At 39.2% G+C, this 22,109-nt stretch overlaps 1 protein-coding gene across 1 annotated transcript in view; it reads right to left on the bottom strand.

The window, feature by feature from the left end:
• HMCN1 (hemicentin 1) overlaps positions 1–22,109 on the bottom strand; it is a 379,559-nt gene that overhangs the window by 31,630 nt on the left and 325,820 nt on the right. Inside the window, exons 83-93 of the mRNA XM_008145958.3 lie at positions 19,425–19,638; positions 17,506–17,640; positions 16,611–16,801; positions 15,001–15,082; positions 10,746–11,015; positions 10,022–10,192; positions 9,328–9,498; positions 4,507–4,677; positions 3,894–4,064; positions 3,074–3,244; positions 2,734–2,904 (exon numbers count right to left, since the gene is read on the bottom strand). Coding sequence (XP_008144180.2) covers positions 2,734–2,904; positions 3,074–3,244; positions 3,894–4,064; positions 4,507–4,677; positions 9,328–9,498; positions 10,022–10,192; positions 10,746–11,015; positions 15,001–15,082; positions 16,611–16,801; positions 17,506–17,640; positions 19,425–19,638 — 1,918 coding nt within the window. The remainder of the gene's footprint in view (positions 1–2,733; positions 2,905–3,073; positions 3,245–3,893; positions 4,065–4,506; positions 4,678–9,327; positions 9,499–10,021; positions 10,193–10,745; positions 11,016–15,000; positions 15,083–16,610; positions 16,802–17,505; positions 17,641–19,424; positions 19,639–22,109) is intronic.

Genomic DNA, 22,109 nt, shown 5'->3' with positions numbered 1-22,109 from the left:
AGAATAGGTGGCTAATGACTATTTCTCAATTAAATTGCATGCGTTGATAAGAGAAAGAAACATATTGGGAAGAAGCTGATAGTGAAATTTATAAATATTCATTAAGAATATATTTTAATGGAATATATTTTAAAATAATCACCAGGTGTTTCAGATATTGTTATCAAGTACTATATACTAGGGAGAAGTATAATTATATTGAATCTCAGAAAAAAACAGGAAGTATAGTAGCTCACCATTTTATTTATTGTTATTTGTTATTTCACCGTTTTTTTTTTGTTTGTTTTTTTTTTAAATATATTTTATTGATTTTCTACAGAGAGGAAGAGAGAGGGATAGAGAGTTAGAAACATCGATGAGAGAGAAACATCGATCAGCTGCCTCCTGCACACCCCCCACTGGGGATGTGCCCGCAACCAAGGTACATGCCCTTGACCGGAATCGAACCTGGGACCCTTGAGTCCACAGGCCCACGCTCTATCCACTGAGCCAAACCGGTTTCGGCTATTTCACCGTTTTAATTTGCATTACTTTATTAGAGAAAAGATTTTCTTCACCTTGATTCAGCCTTCAGGTTCTGGACTACATTCATTTGGTCATCAAGTATCAAGGAAACAGTAGTAATAAGAAAGAGAAAAAAGACATGAGACCTGTCTTCATAGAGCTTACGTCTAAATAGGGAAGATAGATATTAATGAGAATTCAAAAAAAAAATGTAAAATTGAAATTTTACACTAATGTGTAAGATTTACTACTCGGGGAAGTCTGAAAAGGAAGTAAAAATTGAGTAGCAATCTAATAAAAGTAGATGTCTTAACTAAGCCAGGGAAAAAGGCAGGAGAAGGGCTTTCCAGGTAGAGAAGATGGCACGTGTCACCCTTTGGGGAGGTGGTCGCTTGCTATATGGGAGAAACCAAAAGTGAGAGCTTAGAGAGCGATGGGAACCACACTGCAAGATGATGCAGCAAAGGAGAGAGCAGGCCCAATCAGGACCCGGTAGGCCATATGGGTCCTTATATTTATTCCTAGGCAGGGGAACAGCTCCCCTATTCAGAAGGATCACTAATTCCCTTAGTTCTCTGGGTCATTGCTAACAAACATGGCCTCCCATTGTGATCTTGGTTCCCCCGTCTCACAGAGGAAGAACTTGAATTCCAGGCGTCAACCACCATCTCCTAGTCCGGCCAGCTAGTTGGGACCCTTGAAACTTTCTGCCAAAATCTATAATCCAAAATGTCAGTGTATTTGGATTTCCTTCCCACTGGGGCCCTGGTACCACCAGAGGCTGAGCTACCAAATGCCTCCACCGAAATGGGACTTATTGCCATGCCTACATGTTAGAAGAGCCTCGGAATCCTTGGTAATCAGTTGATATGTTGAGAAGATATGTTGAGCAGTTGATTGATAGACACTTGCCCTTTAGCTTGTCTAGATCCTATAAATCTTTTCATATAACCTCTCTCTCTCTTACTGTGCCAAATGGGCCTTCTTGATTTCCAGGGACATTTTATTTCTAAAGCAACCTTAAAACTTTGGAAAGTCCAGTCATATCTCAAACCTTCAACAGGGTCAAACTGTTCTTTCTGGTCTGCTTCTAGTCCTTAGAAAGTCTATCCTTTGAGACAAGTACCCTAAGGACTACCCACCATTTAAAAAAAATGTTTTTATTCATTTCAGAGAGAGAGGGAGGGAGAGGGCTAGAGAGATAGAAACATTGATGAGATGAGAGAGATACATTGATCGACTGCCTACTGGGGATTGAGCCTATAACCCAGGCATGTGCCCACACCAAGAATCAAACCAGTGACCTCTTGGTTCATGGGTTGGTGCTCAACCACTGAGCCACACCGGCTGGGCAACCCACCATTTCTTAGGACTCCAGCAAACTCTAAGATCCATCAGTTCAGTGGTGGGCAAACTGCGGCTTGCGAGCCACATGCGGCTTATGAGCCGTGGTCTGCCACTCTGTTGACTAATGAGTTTGCCAACCACTGTCATATACTACCCTTTACCTCTTTGCACACAATATGCCACAATTGTCTAGTCCTCACAGCTTCCAACTACACGGTAACATTTAGTCTAGTCCAGTGGTCGGCAAACTCATTAGTCAACAGAGCGGCAAACGGCGGCTCGCGAGCTGCATGTGGCTCACAGGCCGCAGTTTGCCGACGACTGCGTTAGTTCTAGAATTCTGACTTCATTACTCCTAAATTTTTACATTACTTACAATAGCTAGCCATGTTGCGTGATTTGAGTTGTGGTAGCTGAATTGAACTCCTCCTCCTGTTTGTCCTCAAACTGAATTGGCTTCTATTTCACTTTCCACACTCATGTTCTCCCCTTTTACATCTGTGAAATAACAGCCTCCAACTGTGTATTCCTGTTAGATGTTCAGCTTCTGCACTACCCTCATTCTTCAGCCTGAAATCTCAGCCAGGCTTTCCCTACATTTCCACAGCCTTTTACCCCTCGCACCCAGGACTACTATTTGTGGCTGTGCAGACCAGATCCTATCACAAGGGAGCCTGGGAAGCGGTCAGCAGAGGCTAAAATCCAGCCATGAGTTTTGGGGTGGAGCAGCACCATCTAGAGGAGGGAATTGTCCCAATTCTCCCTCCCAGAGATAGCACTGTTTTGTAATGTGTGGGCTCAGAGTGACTCCTTTTCTTAATTTGCAGAAAGGTTGTACATGTGCCAGCAGTAGTTCTGTCACAATCTCACTGAGCTGCTTACCTGGGCAAGCGTGTATATTGCATCTGGAAACCTGAGTGGCATCTCCCGGACAGGGGCGCCCACGGTTAGATGGCTCTGGATTGTTGCACAGCCGTTTTCTGGTCTTTTCACCTCCTCCACAAGAAGCAGAACACAGACCCCAACTTTGCCAGTTTCCCCAGCTCCCATCCACTGTGAACAAGAATGGAATGGTCCATATGAACAAATCGGTCCTAAAATTGACACTTAGGGTGGCCCTGCCGATACAACTTTTACTTTAAGATCTGAGATGATGGCGCTGCTACAATGAACACTACATAGAATGCTTTGCTTGTTCTACTGCAGGAGTCGGGGAGCTCACCAGGACACATGTCAGTGTTGCATCTCTGGATCTGGGAGTCTGGCCCCCCACAAGCTCTTCCTCCGTTGGAGGGTCGAGGGTTATCACACGTGCGGTACCGCCGCGTCTGCCCTCCGTTACAGGACCGACTGCAGATTCCCCAGCCACTCCAAGGGCTCCAGTTTCCATGAGCTACAATGCAGAACCATTTGGAGAAGTGCTAAACAACGACATTCACTCAACAAGTACGGGAAGACTCTCCCCAGGAAATGAAAGGAAACGTACAGATCTATAAATAGGCAACTTCCAGAGGTAGATGGATCAGCTGTTCTGACCAGAAACTGAGTATACATCCGAGTGATTGTACAAGTCCATTTAACACACATTTACTGAGTCTTATCGTATTCCAGGAGCTGAAGGATATGACTGAGACAAGATCTTTGGCTCTCGATGGGTCAAGGCTATCACACTGAAGATACGGTGGATTCAGATGCTGCTAGGATCGAAGAATCTAGCTTGCTGACTGAATTAAGGCAGAGAGCTGCCTGCCTGCCTCCATAGAGGAATCACCAACATTATTAACGGTTAGCAGGTCAGGGTGCCGCTGCCCTTGCACTCTGCCGCTGGTCCCATAGAGTAAATGAAATCGGGCACAGGCCCTGCCCATACAAATCAATGACTTCTAAGGTATAACACAGACTTATAGCAACCACATAACATTTTAATACCCTAAATCAAAGGTAGACGCATCAAGTCACAGAATATTATAACTTTAAGGACTTAAAAGCCATAGTGGGACTTTAAGAAAGTATAATTTTGACTCACTATTTCCAACACTCACTTGGACAAGGGTCACTATTGCAAAAATCGCTCTGGACATCACTCCCTTCACACCTGCTTCCTCCATACTGTGGGGCGGGATCAGAGCAGTCCCTTGTTCTCTGCCTGGCTCCTCCTCCGCAGGACACGGTGCAGGCGCTCCAACTGGCCCAGCTGGCCCACTTGCCATCAACTGGATTAAGGAACAAACAAATGTGCTCTGTTAATACTTAAAAAATGAGCAGGTTAGCCCTAGCCAATTTTCTCAGTGGTTAGAGCATCGGCCCACCTACTGATGGGTCTCAGGTTTGATTCCAGTCAAGGGCATGTACCTCGGGCAGTCAAGGGCAGACTTGATCTCTGGCCTTGGTCAGGGCATGTGCAGGAGGCAAACAATCGATGTATCTCTCTCACATTGATCTTTCTCTCTCTGTCTCTCCCCGTTCCTTCCACTGTCTCTAAACACCAATGGGAAAAATATCCTCAGGTGAGGATTAAAAAAAAAGAGAGCCGATTAAACACTGGGCATTATTAGGCTGAGCAATGTTCTTATTGACATTGATTCTTACTGACACACTAGCCAGATAAGAGGCAGTGTTTATTTATTGAGGGTATAAACATTGTATTTCTCTCACCAGGACAGTGTCTTTCATTGCAAACTTGCATCTGTGTTTCTGCTCCATCACAGTAGGAGCCATCGAATGACGGTGGAGGGTTATTGCACAGTCTTGTTCTTGTCTGGGTCCCCTGCCCGCAACTTCTGCTGCACACCCCCCAAGGCTGCCACGTGCTCCATGCTCCGTGAACTACAAAGATCCCAAGAGACAGAGTCAAGTCACAGCACCATGTGTATTACAAACAAAAATTAGAGAAGTAGATTAATTAATGAGTGAAATTAGCCCAGAATAAAAAGTAATTAAAATGGAACCAAAGAAAACATGAGTGACGTTCTTCCTTTTTCCTTCTGATTAGATTTTCATGGAAATTAAGTCTATAGGAAAATTCTGAAGGCCAACGAATGCCAAAATTAATGCTTAGTATTACCCAAAGAGGCTATTTTATTAAAATAAAACTTTAATCAAACTACCATATGTAAAGACAATCTGACTTTTAAAATCCTAGATTGATAAGCATTTGCCTGTGCTCTGTGCTCTGGGGAAAGTGGAAAGAACCAGAAGCTTAGGAACAAGGCTATATAGCGGATCCAGATGTGGTTATGGGCAATACAAATGTTTCCCCCGTGATAACTTGGACTCCAGATCACAAGACCACGTCTTTAAGCCTGATTCAGCTCCATGTTTAAAAATGTACTTGGATCTTTCAACAACCTGATGATTTGCACAGTTGTAAAAAAAGTCCCCGTTACATCATGTTCATGAATGAAAAGTTCTGAATAACACACTTACCTACTTCCGAAACAAACAACAAAAAAACTGACCAGTGTTTTCCAAGTGTGGCCAAGGCCTCCGATGTGGTAACTAACATATTGCACCATCTGACCACAGGACTAGAAGAACCTTATGTTTCTTACCAGGTGCATGGGCTGAGAATCAATGTTATGGTCGCTCTAATGTGTAAGTCAGTATCAGGTCATACGTTTTGAGGGTCATTTCTAGATATGGGACTCATAAAGTATGTTTTTGGGGTCACCCAGTTTAACGGAGATAGGAACCAAGACAGGGCCTTAAGGTCTGTGTCTAAACATTCTCTTAACAATTTAAGAGACACCAAAATAATAAGTTGAAAACCAAGACATTATCATTTGGTTGCATTGTTTAGAAAAATTTTAAAACACATCTTGCATTTTCTTCTCATTAACTGTTTTCTAATTGAGTTGACTACATGTCCCTGTACTTTATAGATACAGGCAAACACAGTCACACAAATTTATTTTAGCTGACAAGAATTTGCATTAAAAAGTATTTGACTAAATCTAAATGAATAGGAAAATGCCTTTAAATATTTGGCAGACATTATTCAATGTTATTTCTTTATTAATTCAGATTGTTGATGCTCAGAGTCCTTATATATGGACTAAGTGATTTTAAAGTATTCTGCTGTTCTAATTATTTTCCTATATTCTATTTTCAAGGCTGTTGGTTAACAAAAGCTCATACCTCTTACAATATAAAGTCTTAGAGCATAGATGCAATTTTATTGGAGGATTATAAATGGGTGATGTTTATTCATTTATTATCTGTGTAGTTTCTATTACATATAAATAGATGTTTTTGGCTGAAGATATATATATATATATATATATATATATATATATATATATATATATATATATATATTTTAATCAATAAAGTAAACCTTAACCAGAAGTGAACTTCATGCCATAAAATGTGGTGGAGTTGAAATGTTTCTTTTATATGAATGGATTGATAACAATAAAAAAGAATAGTAATATAAATCAGAGAAGGAATAAGACATCATGGTGTCATAATACCAAAGAAGACAACGGTGGAGGAGTCAGTGTGTAGGAAAAATGCAAAAGGTAAGAGATGGATTTGTTGTTACACTGTGTTGCAATTCTGACTCTGGAGAGACAGCAGAACATGGTCCTTGCAGGGACTTTGGCCAGATGCCCTGGGTCTGAATGACTGCTCTGCTCTTACTAACCGTGCAGTCCTAGATGAGTTACTGGGTCTTTTGTGCCCTTTATAACTCTGCCATATCCAGATAATAAAAGAATCTGCCTTGAGAGGGTCAGAGTGAGGAATAATGAGTTTATACATGCAAAACGCTGGGGTCAGTACAGCACACACCGTTTTAAAGCCCTGCATATGTGTGAGCTCTGAGCTGGTATGGCCATTCTTTACTCAAAGTTCTCAACAATTTAAAAAAAACACACACTAAAAAAATGCTCATTCTAGATACTGAAAACCTATTTGAAGAAATAATGACTGAAAACTTCCCCCACCTGGTGAAAGAAATAAACTTACAAGTCCAGGAAGTGCACAGAACCCCAAACAAAAGGAATCCAAACAGGACCACACCAAGACACATCATAATTAAAATGCCAAGAGCAAAAGACAAAGAGAGAATATTAAAAGCAGCAAGAGAAAAACAGTTAATTACCTACAAGGGAGCACCCATACGATTGTCAGCTGATTTCTCAACAGAAACTATGCAGGCCAGACAGGAGTGGCAAGAAATAGTCAAAGTAATGAATAGAAAGAACCTACAACCAAGAGTACTCTACCCAGCCAAGCTGACATTCAGAATTGAAGATCAGCTAAAGAGCTTCACAGATAAGAAAAAGCTAAAGGAGTTCATCAACACCAAACCAGTATTATATGAAATGCTGAAAGGTATTCTCTAAGAAGAGGAAGAAGAAGGTAAAGATAAAAATTATGAACAACAAATACATATCTATCAACAAGTGAATCTGAAAATCAAGTGAATTAAAAATCTGATGTACAGAATAAACTGGTGAATATAACAGAATCAGGGGCATAGAAAGGGAGTGGACTGACAACTCTCAGGGGTAAAGGTGTGTGGGGAGTGCGGGAAGAGACTGGACAAAAATCGTACACCTATGGATGAGGACAGTGTGGGGAGGTAAGGGAATAGGGTGGGATGGGAACCAGGTGGAGGGGAGCTATGGGGGGCAAAAAAGAGTAATAACTGTAATAATCTGAACAATAAGATTTATTAAATTTTTAAAAAGCTCATTCTTTAAGTAATCTGTAAGAATATATATATATTTTTTAATGACAATGGCTGTCAAATGCCAGCAGAAAGGTCCATTCCAGAAGATACCTATCTTTATTAGGGGGAGGATTGGAAGTTTAAAAATACCATTCTAACTGGGGCGAAGACAGTACAATATAAGCCTAAAATATCAATTTGTGCCAGAAAATAAGGAAGTGTTCAAGGAATCAAGGGCATTTATAAAAATCATTTAGCTTTTCATGATATAGGTGTCATCGTTGACAAACTGTACAAAGATTGCTGTCATCAGGTATTTTTTATTTTGAGGTATTATGCTATTATAATTAGCTTTCTAATTCTTCAAGGTAAAGAAATATTTTGGTTTCTTGTTTATTTTCTTTAAGATTTCATGACAGTTTTTTATTTTTAAATGCAATGGAACTTCTAAACTGCAAATCAAGATACGCAGGATCTAAGTGAATAGGCTAGGGAAACATCAGATTGACTTGGGTCCAAATTCTTAATTTACCTTTAACTAGCTATGTAACCTCAGTGAATTAATTCTCATATATCCTCTGAATCTTAGTTTCCTCATCTGCAATATCCAATGATGCAGATAACTATCTCAGTTTGGTTTATCAATTTCTTTTTTTTTTTTTTACTGTCTCAGCGAAGGTATCGCTCCTAGTTCTGCTCCATCACTTCAACTATGTGGGTTTGTTCTCTATGCTTGTCAATATAGGAATAATATCTGTCTATCAATCTAGTTTTGAGCAATTAGAAGAGTGCCTTGAGCATAGAATAGGTGCTCAACAAATCTTTTTTTGGACGAATCAATGAATCAATGAACGAGTGAACAGCCACTTCTCTATTTCTTTCAGGCTGTCAAACCAGGAGCCCTGATCCTCTTGGCACTAAGTAACCCAAGATGGTTACCAAAGTGTCCTTCTCCTGGACTCAAGGCCAGAGGTGAGCGCGGGATCCAAACACAATCAAACAGGGTCCTTTCCCAGAGGTTGATACGAATTCTGAGCGAGAGGAACTCTTTGTCTCTGCGGCCTGAGATTATAGGGCCCCTGTGAGCCAGCAGCTGCCACAGTCATTTTTTCCACCACATGGAAAGAGTTTAAAGGAGAATACAGCCAAGAGAGGAAAGCAGAGATGCGAGATGGAAAACATGCTAGTAAACCATTGGCCCAATCCATGGGTTCAATCACACCTGAAAGGAGAATGTTCACTTAAGCTTATGTAAGTTTGATTTCTGTCGCTTTAACCTTCCAAGAGCCCCACAATACGTATGTTGTAGGGTTGTTTCACAAAGTCAAAAACAGTGCGTATAAAAAGCACATAGCCTGGCACCTAGCACACGATAGACAGTCAGTCACTGGTAACTATTATTATGTTAGCCCTCACTAACTGGTGTTTCTGGGAAACCTTTAACCTCTCTAGGCTTTATTTCTCTCACCTGAAAATGAAAGACTGGATTAGGTGTGACCTAACGTCATGGCCTCTAAAATTTTATGACTTTGTAATTACTTATGTTTTCTCTACATGATTCAAAATGCACCACAGTCTGGAGCCTTTAATCATGTTCAGTTAAATCAGGTGTTTTACTTAACATCGACTCATGCTCTACCTCCCCAAGTTTATCCAGGAGACAGAACTAAGAACACGGAGAATGAATATATTCCAGGGGGGAGGCCATCACCTCTTTTCACAGTGAAGAAGAAAAGGTCATTATAACCCCTTGAAGGGAGTTAAAAACAGGAAAGTTTTGCTCATCGGTGGGTTCTCACCCGGGCACGGCCGAATGTTGCACATGATCACTTCCACAGCAGTCCCTTCACACGGCCGCCCACCGTGTTGAGCTGATGGATTATTGCAAGTTCTGGTCCTGGTTCGGTTGCCACGTCCGCAGCTCCTTGTGCATTCTTCCCAGGGGCTCCATTCTGACCAGCTACCGTGCACTGGACAAAGGTGAAACATTACACCACGAGATCATGAGATGCATTTCAATTGAAAGTACTAATACTGGGGCAAGGAGGGGACAAAAGGTGATGGGGGGAAAAAGAAGAAGGTAAATGGGTGATAAATGGTGATGGAAGGAGACTTGAGGTGGTAAACACACAATACAATACACAGGTGATACATTGTAGAGCTGTATACCTGAAACCTGTATAATTTTATTAACCAATGTCACCCCCAAAAAATTCAATAAAAAAAGAAAGTACTGCCAAGCCGATGTGGCTCAGGGGTTGAGTGTCGACCTATGAACCAGGAGGTCATGGTTTGCGGGCTTGATCCCGTGTGGGCTGTACAGGAGGCAGCCCATCGATGGTTGTCTCTCATCACGGATGTTTCTATCTCTCTCCCCCTCTCTGAAATCAATAAAAATATATTAAAATAAAAAAGGAAGTACTAATTCTGGGACAACCCATCGTTAGGAAACGGAAATGAACAAATGTCTATCTGTCGAATAAAGAGAAGTACCTGGACACAGTTTATGTTGACAGTTCCGCATTTCTGAATCTGACCCTTGGCAAGGCTTCCCGCCATTGGCCGGAAGAGGGCTGTTGCACAGGCGACTTCTCTTTTGGATGCCTCTCCCACAGGTGACGCTGCAGGCTCTCCAGGCAGACCACGGGGAAAACCCACCATGAACTACAAAGAAGACATTCTACTTTGTCTCTGTTTTAGTGAACAAAAAACCTGCAAGTTGAATTTCATTAAGATGTGCACTGGGTCTACAGCTAAGGCGGGAGCTGCTGAGAAATTGCTCATGGAAGCTCTCTTGTACGGCAAAATGAAAATCTAAGCATGAGAGAACTTCAGTTAACTAGGGTTTCTGCCCAGCTCCAATCCTGACTCACTTGGACATGGCTACTGAAAGTACACAGCCAAGAAGTTTATATATTTTTTACCTTTTGAATATGCCCTTTTTAAAAAAAGAAAAATATACCTATTGATTTCTGAGAATAAAGTGGACTAGTTTTCAATCAAAAATTCAGTTTGGGAATTTAAATGACTAACTTGGTATTTTTCAGCTCTATTCTGTATTTAGTCCCTTCAGCCTGCAAATTGTGGTGTGGCTTTTTGTCCTAGCTCCATAAGCTAGAAGTGTCTCAAGGGTTAAGGAGGCTTGGATTAAGATGCTTAATAATCTTTATGACTTGAGTTGCTCTTGGTGTTAATATGAATATCTGATCACACTCACCTTGGACTGTGACTGGTACTCTGACCAGAACAGAACCCATAAGATTTCGAGCAACACATTCATATTCAGATGTATCTTCTTTCTGAGCAGCAGAGATATATAATGAGTTGTTGGACAACACGTTAACTCGGTCATCCCAGGGGATAGCGTGCCCTTGACGAGACCACATAATGGCTGGATGAGGCTCTCCAGTGGCCTGACAATTCAATATGACTTTGCCACCAACATTTATAATTGTTGCTATTGGCTCAAGAGTGATAACAGGAGGACCTACAGAAAAAAAAAAAAGCACATAATGCTTCTTAGTTTTGGTGGAATAATATAAGCATTTTAATCAATATTATATAGTAACATTATTTATTTATTTTTAATTTCTTTATTGATTGTGGTATTACATATGTGTCCTTATTCCCCCATTACCCCCCAATCTCCCTATTCATGCCCTTACCCCCCTGTTGTCTGTGTCCATTGATTAGGCTTATATGCATGCATGTAAGTCCTTTGGTTGATCTCTCCCTCTTACCCCCACCCTTCCCTACCTTCCCTGAGGTTTGAGGTTCTGATCGATGATTCTCTGCCTCTGGATCTGTTTTTGTTCATCAGTTTATGTTGTTCATTATATTCCATAAATGAGTGAGATCATGTGATATTTATCTTTCTCTGCCTGGCTTATTTCACAAATTGGGTTAATTTGTTTATAAAACACTGTAGCTTCTCAACTTACTAAGGTTGTAATTACCATTGATAGAATTTTCATAGCTGTTTTACTTAGTAAAAGTCAAAATTTTAAATCCTTAAGCATAGTAGCCTAGAGCATGGGACCTGCAGTCAAGGTTTCTGAATTCAAGTCCTGCTTCCACTCCTTACTACCTCTCTGAGATTTCGTGTCCTTAAACATGGTGCCTAGTTCGAAGGATTCTTGTTAGACTCCACTAAGGTGATGTAGGCACAGCTCTTTGATAAGCTAAGACCAAAATAGTATTAGTGTTATTGTTATCATTGCTGTTTTTTATACGATAAACATTCACGTATTTCACTTTATATAATTTTTGTGGTAAAGAGTTATTATTAACCTATTCTTTCATTACAAATCATCATTCATTTATTCATTAAACACACATTGAGAGCCTACTATTTTCCAGGCATTGTGCTAGATGATGAGGACACAGAGATAACAGATACAACTTCTTCTAGTTTGAAGGAGCTCATAGTCTACTGATAAGATAGACCAGTAACTAATTATTTAGTTGTGTTATACCTACAGAATGAAGTAATAGGATAGGTAGAATACAACGTAGTAGAGTAGGTAAATGTGTGGAGACATGGGAACATAAACAAAAATACCTTAATAAATCACATGAAAACATGTTACTGGAAATGGAGAGGAAAAAGGATATTCAAGAATTATCAAGAAAGTAGGAATGATAGGACTTTCTCTTTGAATTATATGAAGGGAGGAATTAATGGCTACAGGGTTTTGATTTGGGAAATATAGTGTATGTTGGGCAACTTGATAGAAGATTGGAGGAAGAACAGATTTGTTGGGAGGGAGTAAGGAATGACGATTTGCATCCATTTAGAACTGTCTCTACATTTGAGGTATCTGTGGGACATTGCTGTAGAAATGTCTAGATGGAAAGCGAATACTACTCATTTCTGGAGTTCAGAATAAAGAATTGGGCTAAAACTACAGACTTGTGAGTCTTTCACATGTGGATAAGATTATTTCAGAAGTGAGTCTAAAATGAGAGCAAGAGGGTCAGAGACAGAAACTATTGCAACATTATTAAAGAGATAGATGGACAGAAGGCAAACCCATCAATGGTACTAAGAACTGATCACTGAGGTAGGAAATCAGAGAAAATGGTATCCTGGCAACCAAAGGAAGGAGTTTCAAGAAGGAGGTAGGAGTTAATAGTTCCTATAGTGGATGATACCTGCTCCAGTGAAGTCTTTGGAGAGAATGTGAAAGAAGTTGTGCATAGCTGCTGATTGAATATTTATCGTTTTACAAGTCTACAGTGTCAAGATAGAATATGAAAGACTTCATGGGGGATAAGAAGCTTGACTGCATTTTCAAAAATGGGCAAGATTATATATAAGAGAAGGGAGCCTATTGGAGAAAAGAAAATAGCATGGCCATGGATTTAGCTTTGAAAGGATGATTCATCCTGTGGCATACAAGATCTTAAACATTTGGTTAAAATCTTCAAATGAAAATCAGAAGGATTTGCATTTAAATAGGTAAGCAAAAGGGAGTGTGTATATCCTTGAAGGAATATGATGGGATGACAGAAGTATTTTAGTGGGATTGAGTTAAAAGGAAGGATTATTTGCTCAAAGAGAGAGAATAAATATCAGATAATTCAGGGTAGTGGCTGCATAGCTTAGATTGAGAAATGTATCTGGAATAATAGAACATAAAACAAAACAATAGAAGTAAAATGTGTTTTATTGTGATATTAATATGCTAGTATTTTATGTAAAGATATTACTGATGTATTGTCTTTTCATACGAAGTTAGAATCTCAGAGGAGTCATTATAATGCATTATTTATATAAACGCCCACATCATTCTACACAACTGCCTTCCTACTGATGTTTACATTAACCTCACGCTAGGAAGTTTCAGTGCCGGAGCTTTTATTTCTCTCCCAGTGTTCAGATTACATTATGCATTTAATAAGCTTGCTGAATAAAGTAAATACTTCAGATTAATCACTCAACACTAAATGGCAATATAATGACCAAATGAGCTCATCTGCTCATGTTATTATGGTCAAAGAAAGTGTCAAATAAAACTCAGAATCTTAATTTAGATACCATAGTTGAACATTTCCAAATGCACACAAGCCTGTAAATTAATCCAACAATAAAATTCCTTATGTACATCTTTCAAGGTTAACTTAATTCCACCCGTCACATAATGATCAGTTAAACATGGTCATTTTATCTAAATGAAGACACGGTTTCTGGTTCTTTAATCTTAATTTTAAACAAATTATCTTTTTGGCTTCTTTAATATGATTCATTTATTTAAATGCGTTTACTGTCAGTAATTTTAAATGAGCTAATCTAATGCAGCTTGTCTTAAACCTGGTCAGTGAACACTCTTTCAGAAGAGATTAATCATGTGATGTTCTACCTACATTCACCCAAACAAGGAAGGGAGAAGTTTTCACGGAAATAACATTTACTTGGGAAATGTGGCATTTCATATCCTCCTCTTGTTGAGTTATAAACTCACATTAGCATATAAACATTTTTGGAAAGATCTGCAATAAAGAAACTTTACTGCATATAGTGGGTGTTCTTTATATATTTAATAAACGAATGAACGTAACTGGATAAGGTGATGGATGTGTTAATGAACTTCATTGTGGTAATCATGTCACAACACATACGTATGGCAATCATTACATTGTGCACTCTAAATGTTTACAATTTTGTTTGTCAGTTATACCTCAATAAAGCTGGAGGGAAAACAATGTCTTAGACATTGTAAAAATATCTATTCAATGTTAAATTCATGCAGAAAAGTGGTTTGGCAAATAGCTGTTAGTAAATGCCAGTCAACAGCATCTCTCCATAGTGAAGGAAGAAAATGTAAATTCATCCCCTTAAATACTGAGCCTATTCACTCAAGTTGGTTGGCTTACGTTCTCAACTCAATGATGCTGTCCTTGGGTTAGTCCCTGAAGTGGTTCTGGGGACTGTTCGATGGGTCTCTGGAGTCCTTCCTGTTTTCCTAATTGTGAAAGCGCTTTCTTCCGGGGGCTTATACTGAGGGACTTCATGATGAGTATGACAAGCCTGCCCAGACCACGTAGTTATTCCATGGAAATAGCAATAGATCTGGAGCACTTTTGAAGTCGTTTACACTAGCCTTTATTTTTAATACATACTTTTAGAGAGCCACAGAATGGCATCTTTGCAAGCACTTTACAGGAACTGCGGTGAGCTATAAGAAGAGTATCCAATGGAATATATTACAAACAAACAAAAAGCTCTGCCGTGAAGCACTTGCGATTTTGAACTGCATGTGTTAAGATAAAATAGAGAAAAATGTCTGTGCCAAACTGTATCTGCCTTACGCTCAATAACAATGGCTCCATCAGCCGCAGAACGTAAGAGTAGACACACTCTGAAAGCTGCCGTTGATGGACCTGCTATAAAGTTAAGGACAGTGGACATTCTTTATTAGGCAACATTGCTTAGATCAGGTGTTTAACTGGAATTTAATGAAGCAGCTTACTCTGCAGAGTCAGGCTCATGCTGCGCTCCACCACCCCAGCTTCGTTAGCAGCTACACACGTGTAGTCACCGGCATCGTCATTCTAAGGAAAAAGCAGTGTTTGTGGAAACGTGAGCTTACAGAGGAGGGCAAATAACTTTGTTCACTATGACGCTAGTTTATATGAAATTTCCTTTTCGAGACGGCATTTTAATGGAAATCGAAAAACCTACATATCTTTAACCCTATAAATAGGCTAAAAAAAAAAAAAAAGCAGTAGAAAAAGAAATTCCCAGCCTACTTTTTTCAAAACAGCTCATTATTGCTCTCTGGGATAGTACTTACTAGGAAACCAAAGCAAAAATAGCATTTTAAAATAATCATCTAGCCAAAATTACCTTACTGAAGGAAAATGTTGATGCTACTCTTATAGTAACCTAAAAACATTAAAATAATCAGGACAAGTTAATAAATATTGAGTCTTTTCTAATGGGGATTAGTTAGTAAAAAAAATTAAGCTTAGCCTCTATCTAGAGAGTTTGAAAATTAAGAGAGAAAGTGAAAAGCTAATTTACTGGAAATTATAAAACACAGAATGTAATTCCCAAGTTTATATGTATGTGGTATAAAAAATAAGTACTATATGAGTTTAGATTTGGCAACTAGTAAGAGTCACAGATTTCGCTAAAGGTCTTATGAATAGGAGAATTATGGTCTTGTTAATAGAAACATTACGACAGTAAAGGGAAACTGAATTGCAGGAAATAGAGGAGTACAGGAGAAGGAAGACAGATGTTGATTTAGATGTTCAGTTGGGGGTGCCAATGTGTTATCAAAATAGAAATTTCTAATAGGGAACTGTAAATAGAAGTTGGAAGAGTTTCAGAATTGGAGATATTTAGTAATCTGAAATTGTATGAAAAAAGATTTGTATTAGTATTTATGTTGTTATTAGAAGTACTAATAATTATAGAAGTAGTAACATTTATGTAGACAAAGGGGAAAGAGGGACTAATGCTGAAACTCATTAGTGTTACAGTATCTACATCTCAAAATTTAGGGGATAACCAACAACATCTAATGCTGAAACTAAACGAAGGAGAATAAAGACTAAGAATGATCCATTGGATTAGGTGATTAGATAGTATGTTTTAATTATTAGTTCAATTAATTAAATAACAGGTTAACAAATTACCTATATGCAGTCTAGCTGAGAAATATTTAGATAAAATATCTCATTCACTTGACCCTCAAATTAGAATAACTTAAAGCACTCCTCATTTTCCAAATTACTGAAGTTGTTGGAAAGCCTAATATATAGTTTATTGACTTAGTGATGAAAACTGCCCTAAAACTTGTTTGTAATTGTAACTCCATTTCCTGTTCTACTGATGCTAACTAATAGGCCAATGATTGGAACAAAGCAGAAAAATCATTTTATGGCTCATACGTCTTGGAAAGGCCTAAAAAGAATCGATTTGAACCATTGTTTCAGTTTTTTATAATAACCCATTGATTCAGATTTTATGATTTAAATTAAAATGCAAGAGAAACTTTCCCCATCCATGGCACCTATAGAAAGGCATTCATTGTGGCAGCTGAAGTGTATACACAATTCCAGTGTGACTTACTACGGTGCCATAAATGGCCAGGGAGCCATTGCCAAGTTGGCGGATTCTGTGGTTACTTTCAATATCCACCCCCTTTCTGCTCCACTGGATGGTTGGGGCAGGATCACCTCTGACCTCACAGTTCAGAATTGCATTTCCGCCAAGTGGTTCAATCCAATTAGCAGGGTAATCACCTTTGAAGATTGGAGGTTCTGGGGAAAAACACAAGGCAAGTAGAAGTAAAAGGAAGCTCTGATAATTTCTTTGTGATTTTGACCTATTTAGAAAGGTCATTTAGTGAAGGGTACAGCCACTTTCAATCCCCATGAATTTTCCAAAATCAACGGCTCATGCTAATCAACTAGATAATCTCACCAGTTTCATAATCTAAGCAGATGATTACATTTTGTGGCAAATAATCTCCTTACTTACTGCTTACCTACTTTGAGTTGCATGTTCAAAATATTCTATTTCTTATGAATTTGCATATCTGTGAATTAGGACTAAATGGATTAACAAACTGAAGGTATGGTGCATCTACACTAATAAAAGAGAAATATGCAAATTTCCCATACCCCCTGCGACACCCACCAGACAATCAGGAGTGAGTATGCAAATTAACCCAACAAAGATGGCGGGTTAATTTGCATATGAAGGCACGGAGTGGCCGGGCAGGGCGGGATGCCTGCTATGAGGGGGAGGGTGGGGGGCGGAGGGAGCTACAGGAGCGGCATTCCGGCCAGGAGCGAGGACTTGCAGGCTCCTGGGCAGCTGGGAGCAAAGCCAGGGGAAGAAAGGCCTATTCTTGCATGAATCTTCGTGCAATGGGCCTCTAGTTACTACATAATAAGGAAGGAAAATGCAAACCATTTATTATAAGTAAATTATGAGTAAAAAATAGAGCACATTTACCTACCTTTCACATAAACAAATCCAACTGCCTTCACAAAACCAATGCTGTTCTCTGCGGTGCACACGTAAGTACCCGAATCCTCTTTGGAAACCCTTTCAATAACAAGTTCACTGTGTCCATTGACACTGTCAAAGTGGGCTGAGAGAAACAAGTTAGGAAACAACACAAATGCCTCTCAGTAACCTAGGAAAGCAATCACAACAGCTCCGTATTTTGCAGGTTAGATTTATGTATTAGTCAGCAATTGAACCCGAGATCTCATCATGACCTTGGAGAAGAGAGCCTTTTCCACAGATCCCTTCCTCTGGCTACTTGCTATGTCTTTAGATGCTTGTTTGAAAAATGAAAAACAGCAGGAGGAGCAGGAAAAGAGTAAAAACAAACATTTAAAAAATTATTTTAGATTTTTAAAATATTTTTTTTTTAATTAGCCTTTCATCTTCAAGTGTTGCCTAAACCTGGTTTGTAAGTCTCTCTGGGTTTCAAAAATCTTTCCCTCAGAAATACGACATTTTCCATTTAATTTATCTCACCACCACTTTTCCTCCCAATTTCCATCAAAAACATGAAAAAATTTTCAGTTACAATTCAAGTGACTCGGCAGGTCAGAGGGGATGTCATGAAAATGTACACCAGTTAGGCAATGACAACATGATTAAATCTGTAATAATTTAAACTTCTCCATAATAAGTAATGATATCAATACTTACAAAGGTAGTTATAATATTTGGAGTACACTATAAGGTTAATCCTAAAGCAACTGATAGTAAATAAGATTCTGATTAGACCAGCCAATATCTAATTATGTTAAGTATATATTTATCTTACATGATTTTCCCACTCAAACCATCTTTAAAAATTTCATACTGCTGAACATTAAGTGAAAAATTAGGCTTTAAAATTTAAATAGCTAAATAAGTACTACACCTTCAGAAAATAGTACTTAAGATATTTTTGCACGTAATTTTCCCTTAGTGACATATACTATTATCATTAGGGTAATATAGTTGATGAATTCCAATCATTAACATAAATATTTATAACAGAAAGATCTAAAGTTTATTACTACATTTCTAGAAAGATATTTATTAAATTCGAATAGTGCAGGATTTCAGAACTCAATTTTGGACAAGTTTTATTACTGCAATGTCTTAATGCTCATAACAAAGTCTAACAAATAAGGAGATACTTGTCATCCAGCTCTTGAGTTCCAGGCACTAACTACCTCAATATGTAGTACACATATTGACTAGAAATTTCTACATAATCAATCTATACTGTAATAGAGATTAATGCATACAGTGAGAAGCAGAGTTCTCTGTAAAATTTAGACTCTAATGGTAGCCAACTTAATTCATTTATCAATGATGAAGGAGATCCAGTGGGGATAAATTTAGGTGCCAGTATTTATAATACACTGTTCTCCTGGGGGAGACAGATTATTTTTAGGTTAAAAATATCTACTTATGTCCTTCAATATATGGTCCTGTGACCAACTTATCCTTTCAAAAGAATGACAAGAATATAATATACGAGGTATAGGTGAAAATCCAGGCCAAGTTACACATTTTATAGAATGTAGAGCAATCAATTCTTTTTAAAATCGTTTTGCTGTTTTTATTTTTTTCAGAGAGAGAGAGAGAGAGAGGGAAAGAGAGAAACACTGATGTGAGAATGAAACATTGATTGGCTGCCCCCCTCCAGGATCCAGCCTGCAACTCGGGCACGTGCCCCAACCAGGAATCAAACTGGCAACTTTTCAGGGCAAGGGATGATGCCCAACCAAATGAGCCACATCAGCCTGGGCGAGCAATGAAGTCTTCATGTAACTTTCAATCAATTCCCACAGCTAAAGGAATGAAGGCTGGATTAGAGTTCTTTATGGGCGTATTTATTCTCCTCTGAAGAATTAAATTACCAACCTGGGATAATATTGTTATTGAAGGTCCACGTTAACTTGGGCAGTGGAATGCCAGTTGCTTTACAGCTTAATCTTAGCTGTTCTCCTTTATTTAATGACACTTCTCCAGGAAGCTCAGTGAAAGTGGGGAGGACATGTACAGTCAGGCTGACAGTGTGTGTGTCTTCACCTGCAGCGTTGTTTGCAACACAGGTATAGGTGCCAGCATCCTCCAGCTTAAAGAAAGAAAAACCACAGTGCTTACAATTACATAATCTCACATCACATTAGATAAAATACATCATCTCGCACAGCTTGGTCCCCAAAGGGGCATTCTTATATAAAGTTTAAATTTGTAGTCTGCCCCATCTGTCTAGCTTTCAGCATAACATAACATAAATTAATATGTATATGAATTTAAACAAAAGCCTAAACTTTATAGAACTCTAGCATTTTATGGTCATAAGAGCTCAGAAAACTTTAGATTCTAAAGTTTATCAGACAGCTAGTGTACTTCGGCTCTGCATTGTGCAAAGACAGAACAAATAATTCCAAAGACTGGTTGCATCTTGACAGTATAGTCAGCGCTCCGGGTAATGTGGCACCAAAGACTACCAACTTTTTAAAGGAAATAACAAGAGTAGGGGCAGTATTACCTGCAGTTCTGAAGTTTCACTTGCTAACTCCAACTGCCAGTTCTTGGCACGCATCTTACCATCATAACGAGCTAGTTATTAATGTTAATAACAGGAAAGGAACAAAGGGGAGGCCAGACATTATAAGCCTCGTCATCTGGGCAGCTTTACCAGGAAGCCGCAGTTTTACACTTCCCTCAGTCCATTCCCTGAAGATCATTGGGGGAAGAGACCAGACAAAGGGGCAATGGATGCAAGCATAGTGAAGTGGGAAAGGTGCTTGTCTGTCATTCTAACCTAGAAAAAACATACCAGGGTAATTGGCTAAAGGGGGTGGAGCCACTGCAAGCCCGTGAGATCTTAGAAAGGTAAAATCCCCAGATAAAGCAGTTCATCCTCTTGTTCCTCTTGCTTCTCTACTGCTTCCTTGCACTTGTCCATGTGCTAGCCTGCCATGTGGCCCTAGAGCAGGCGTCCTCAAACTACGGCCCGCGGGCCCCATGCGGGTGTTTTTGCCGTTTTGTTTTTTTACTTCAAAATAAGATATGTGCAGTGTGCATAGGAATTTATTCATAGTTGTTTTTTTTTTAACTATAGTCCGGCCCTCCAACGGTCTGAGGGACAGTGAACTGGCCCCCTGTTTAAAAAGTTTGAGGACCCCTGCCCTAGAGGCTGCTTGGTCTATGGCCAGGTAGCCCCCACACAATGGACTGCAGCTGGGAACAAAAGCTAAGCTAGCCTGATGCTAGGCTGAACTGTGCAAATATGGAGTGGAAACTCTGGACACTGGCTTTAATCCTAGCTCTGATGAAGACAAAATGGAACTTTTCCTTTGGCAGGAGGGATCGAGATGGGACCTTGGGAAGTTCAGGGGATTAAATCCACAGAAATAAAACTTTCTACAATACCTCATCCTCTGGTGGAGGCATCAGCAAATCCTTATTCCCGTGGCACCCCAAGAAGCCCACTTCCACCAGCAACAGGTGGGAACACAGAGAACACCCCACCATTAACTATCTTACTGGATTTATTGGTGACATGTGAAAAAATTACGACTCCCTTCTCTTTGAGACCATGTCTTCACTTGGCTTCGTGGATACCCAACTCCCTTAGTTTTCTTCCTATCTCGCTGGTTGCTCATTTTCCATCTCCTTTTGCTGACTTTCCCCTCAACATTACGTCTTAATGTTGGCATGTGAAAGGTCCCAGTCACTGGCCCTCTTTTTTTCTTTATCTGCAATCAATTCCTTGGTGAACTCATACAGACTTACATCTTAACATACCCCTCTATACGAGTACCAGTATTTCCAGCTCAGATCTTTCTTCTAAATTCCAACTATACCGAACTTCTCATTTCAACTCTCTGCTTGGATGCCTAAAACTCATGTCCAAAACTGAACTCTCAATTTCCCTTTCCCTCTTCCTGTTTTAGCTTAACTTTTAATATTTCTGAAATTGGGATACAACTTAAAAACTGATCATCTGCTCTAGTTTGCTTGTTTACATTTTTTTCTTAGTGGTACATAAAATAATGATCCATCTCACCACTGAAGGAAACTTAAGACTGGAAGAAATGAAACTTTTGCTGGCACATGTGATTGAATTAGGGCCTACTGATCTGGCCTACCAATAGGGCTATTTACCTGTAATCCCAGGGGTGTGATTCAGATAAAGTAAATGGGATCAACTTTATCATTTTAACCTATTCAAATTAAGTTCACCAACATTTAGTAATGAAATTTAGGAATTTTAAAGGGTGATGAGAAGGAATAAGATATGCACAAAAGCTCTGAAATTGATTCACATTTTAATTATGTTTAATATTTGATGCCAAGTATGAAATTATCAAAACACATAACAATTTTTTAGTCATGGTATGCATAGACATATATTCCTCCTCAAGGGGACAACCAGTGAAAAACTAAGAGGCTTTTGACAGCTATGATTCTGCAGACGGATGAGGTACCACCTGAGAATATTAAAAGAACCTCAGCGTGCAAAGATCCCGAAGACTTTAGTTTCCTTGTCAATGATTCGAAAGGGTTACTTAAACACCTTGAAAGAGCCAGAAA

This window comes from Eptesicus fuscus, chromosome 22, assembly GCF_027574615.1.
Source record: "Eptesicus fuscus isolate TK198812 chromosome 22, DD_ASM_mEF_20220401, whole genome shotgun sequence".
NCBI classification, from domain to species: domain Eukaryota; kingdom Metazoa; phylum Chordata; class Mammalia; order Chiroptera; family Vespertilionidae; genus Eptesicus; species Eptesicus fuscus.
Note: the sequence above shows the minus strand (reverse complement) of the source record. Positions and strands in the feature narration are given on the sequence as shown.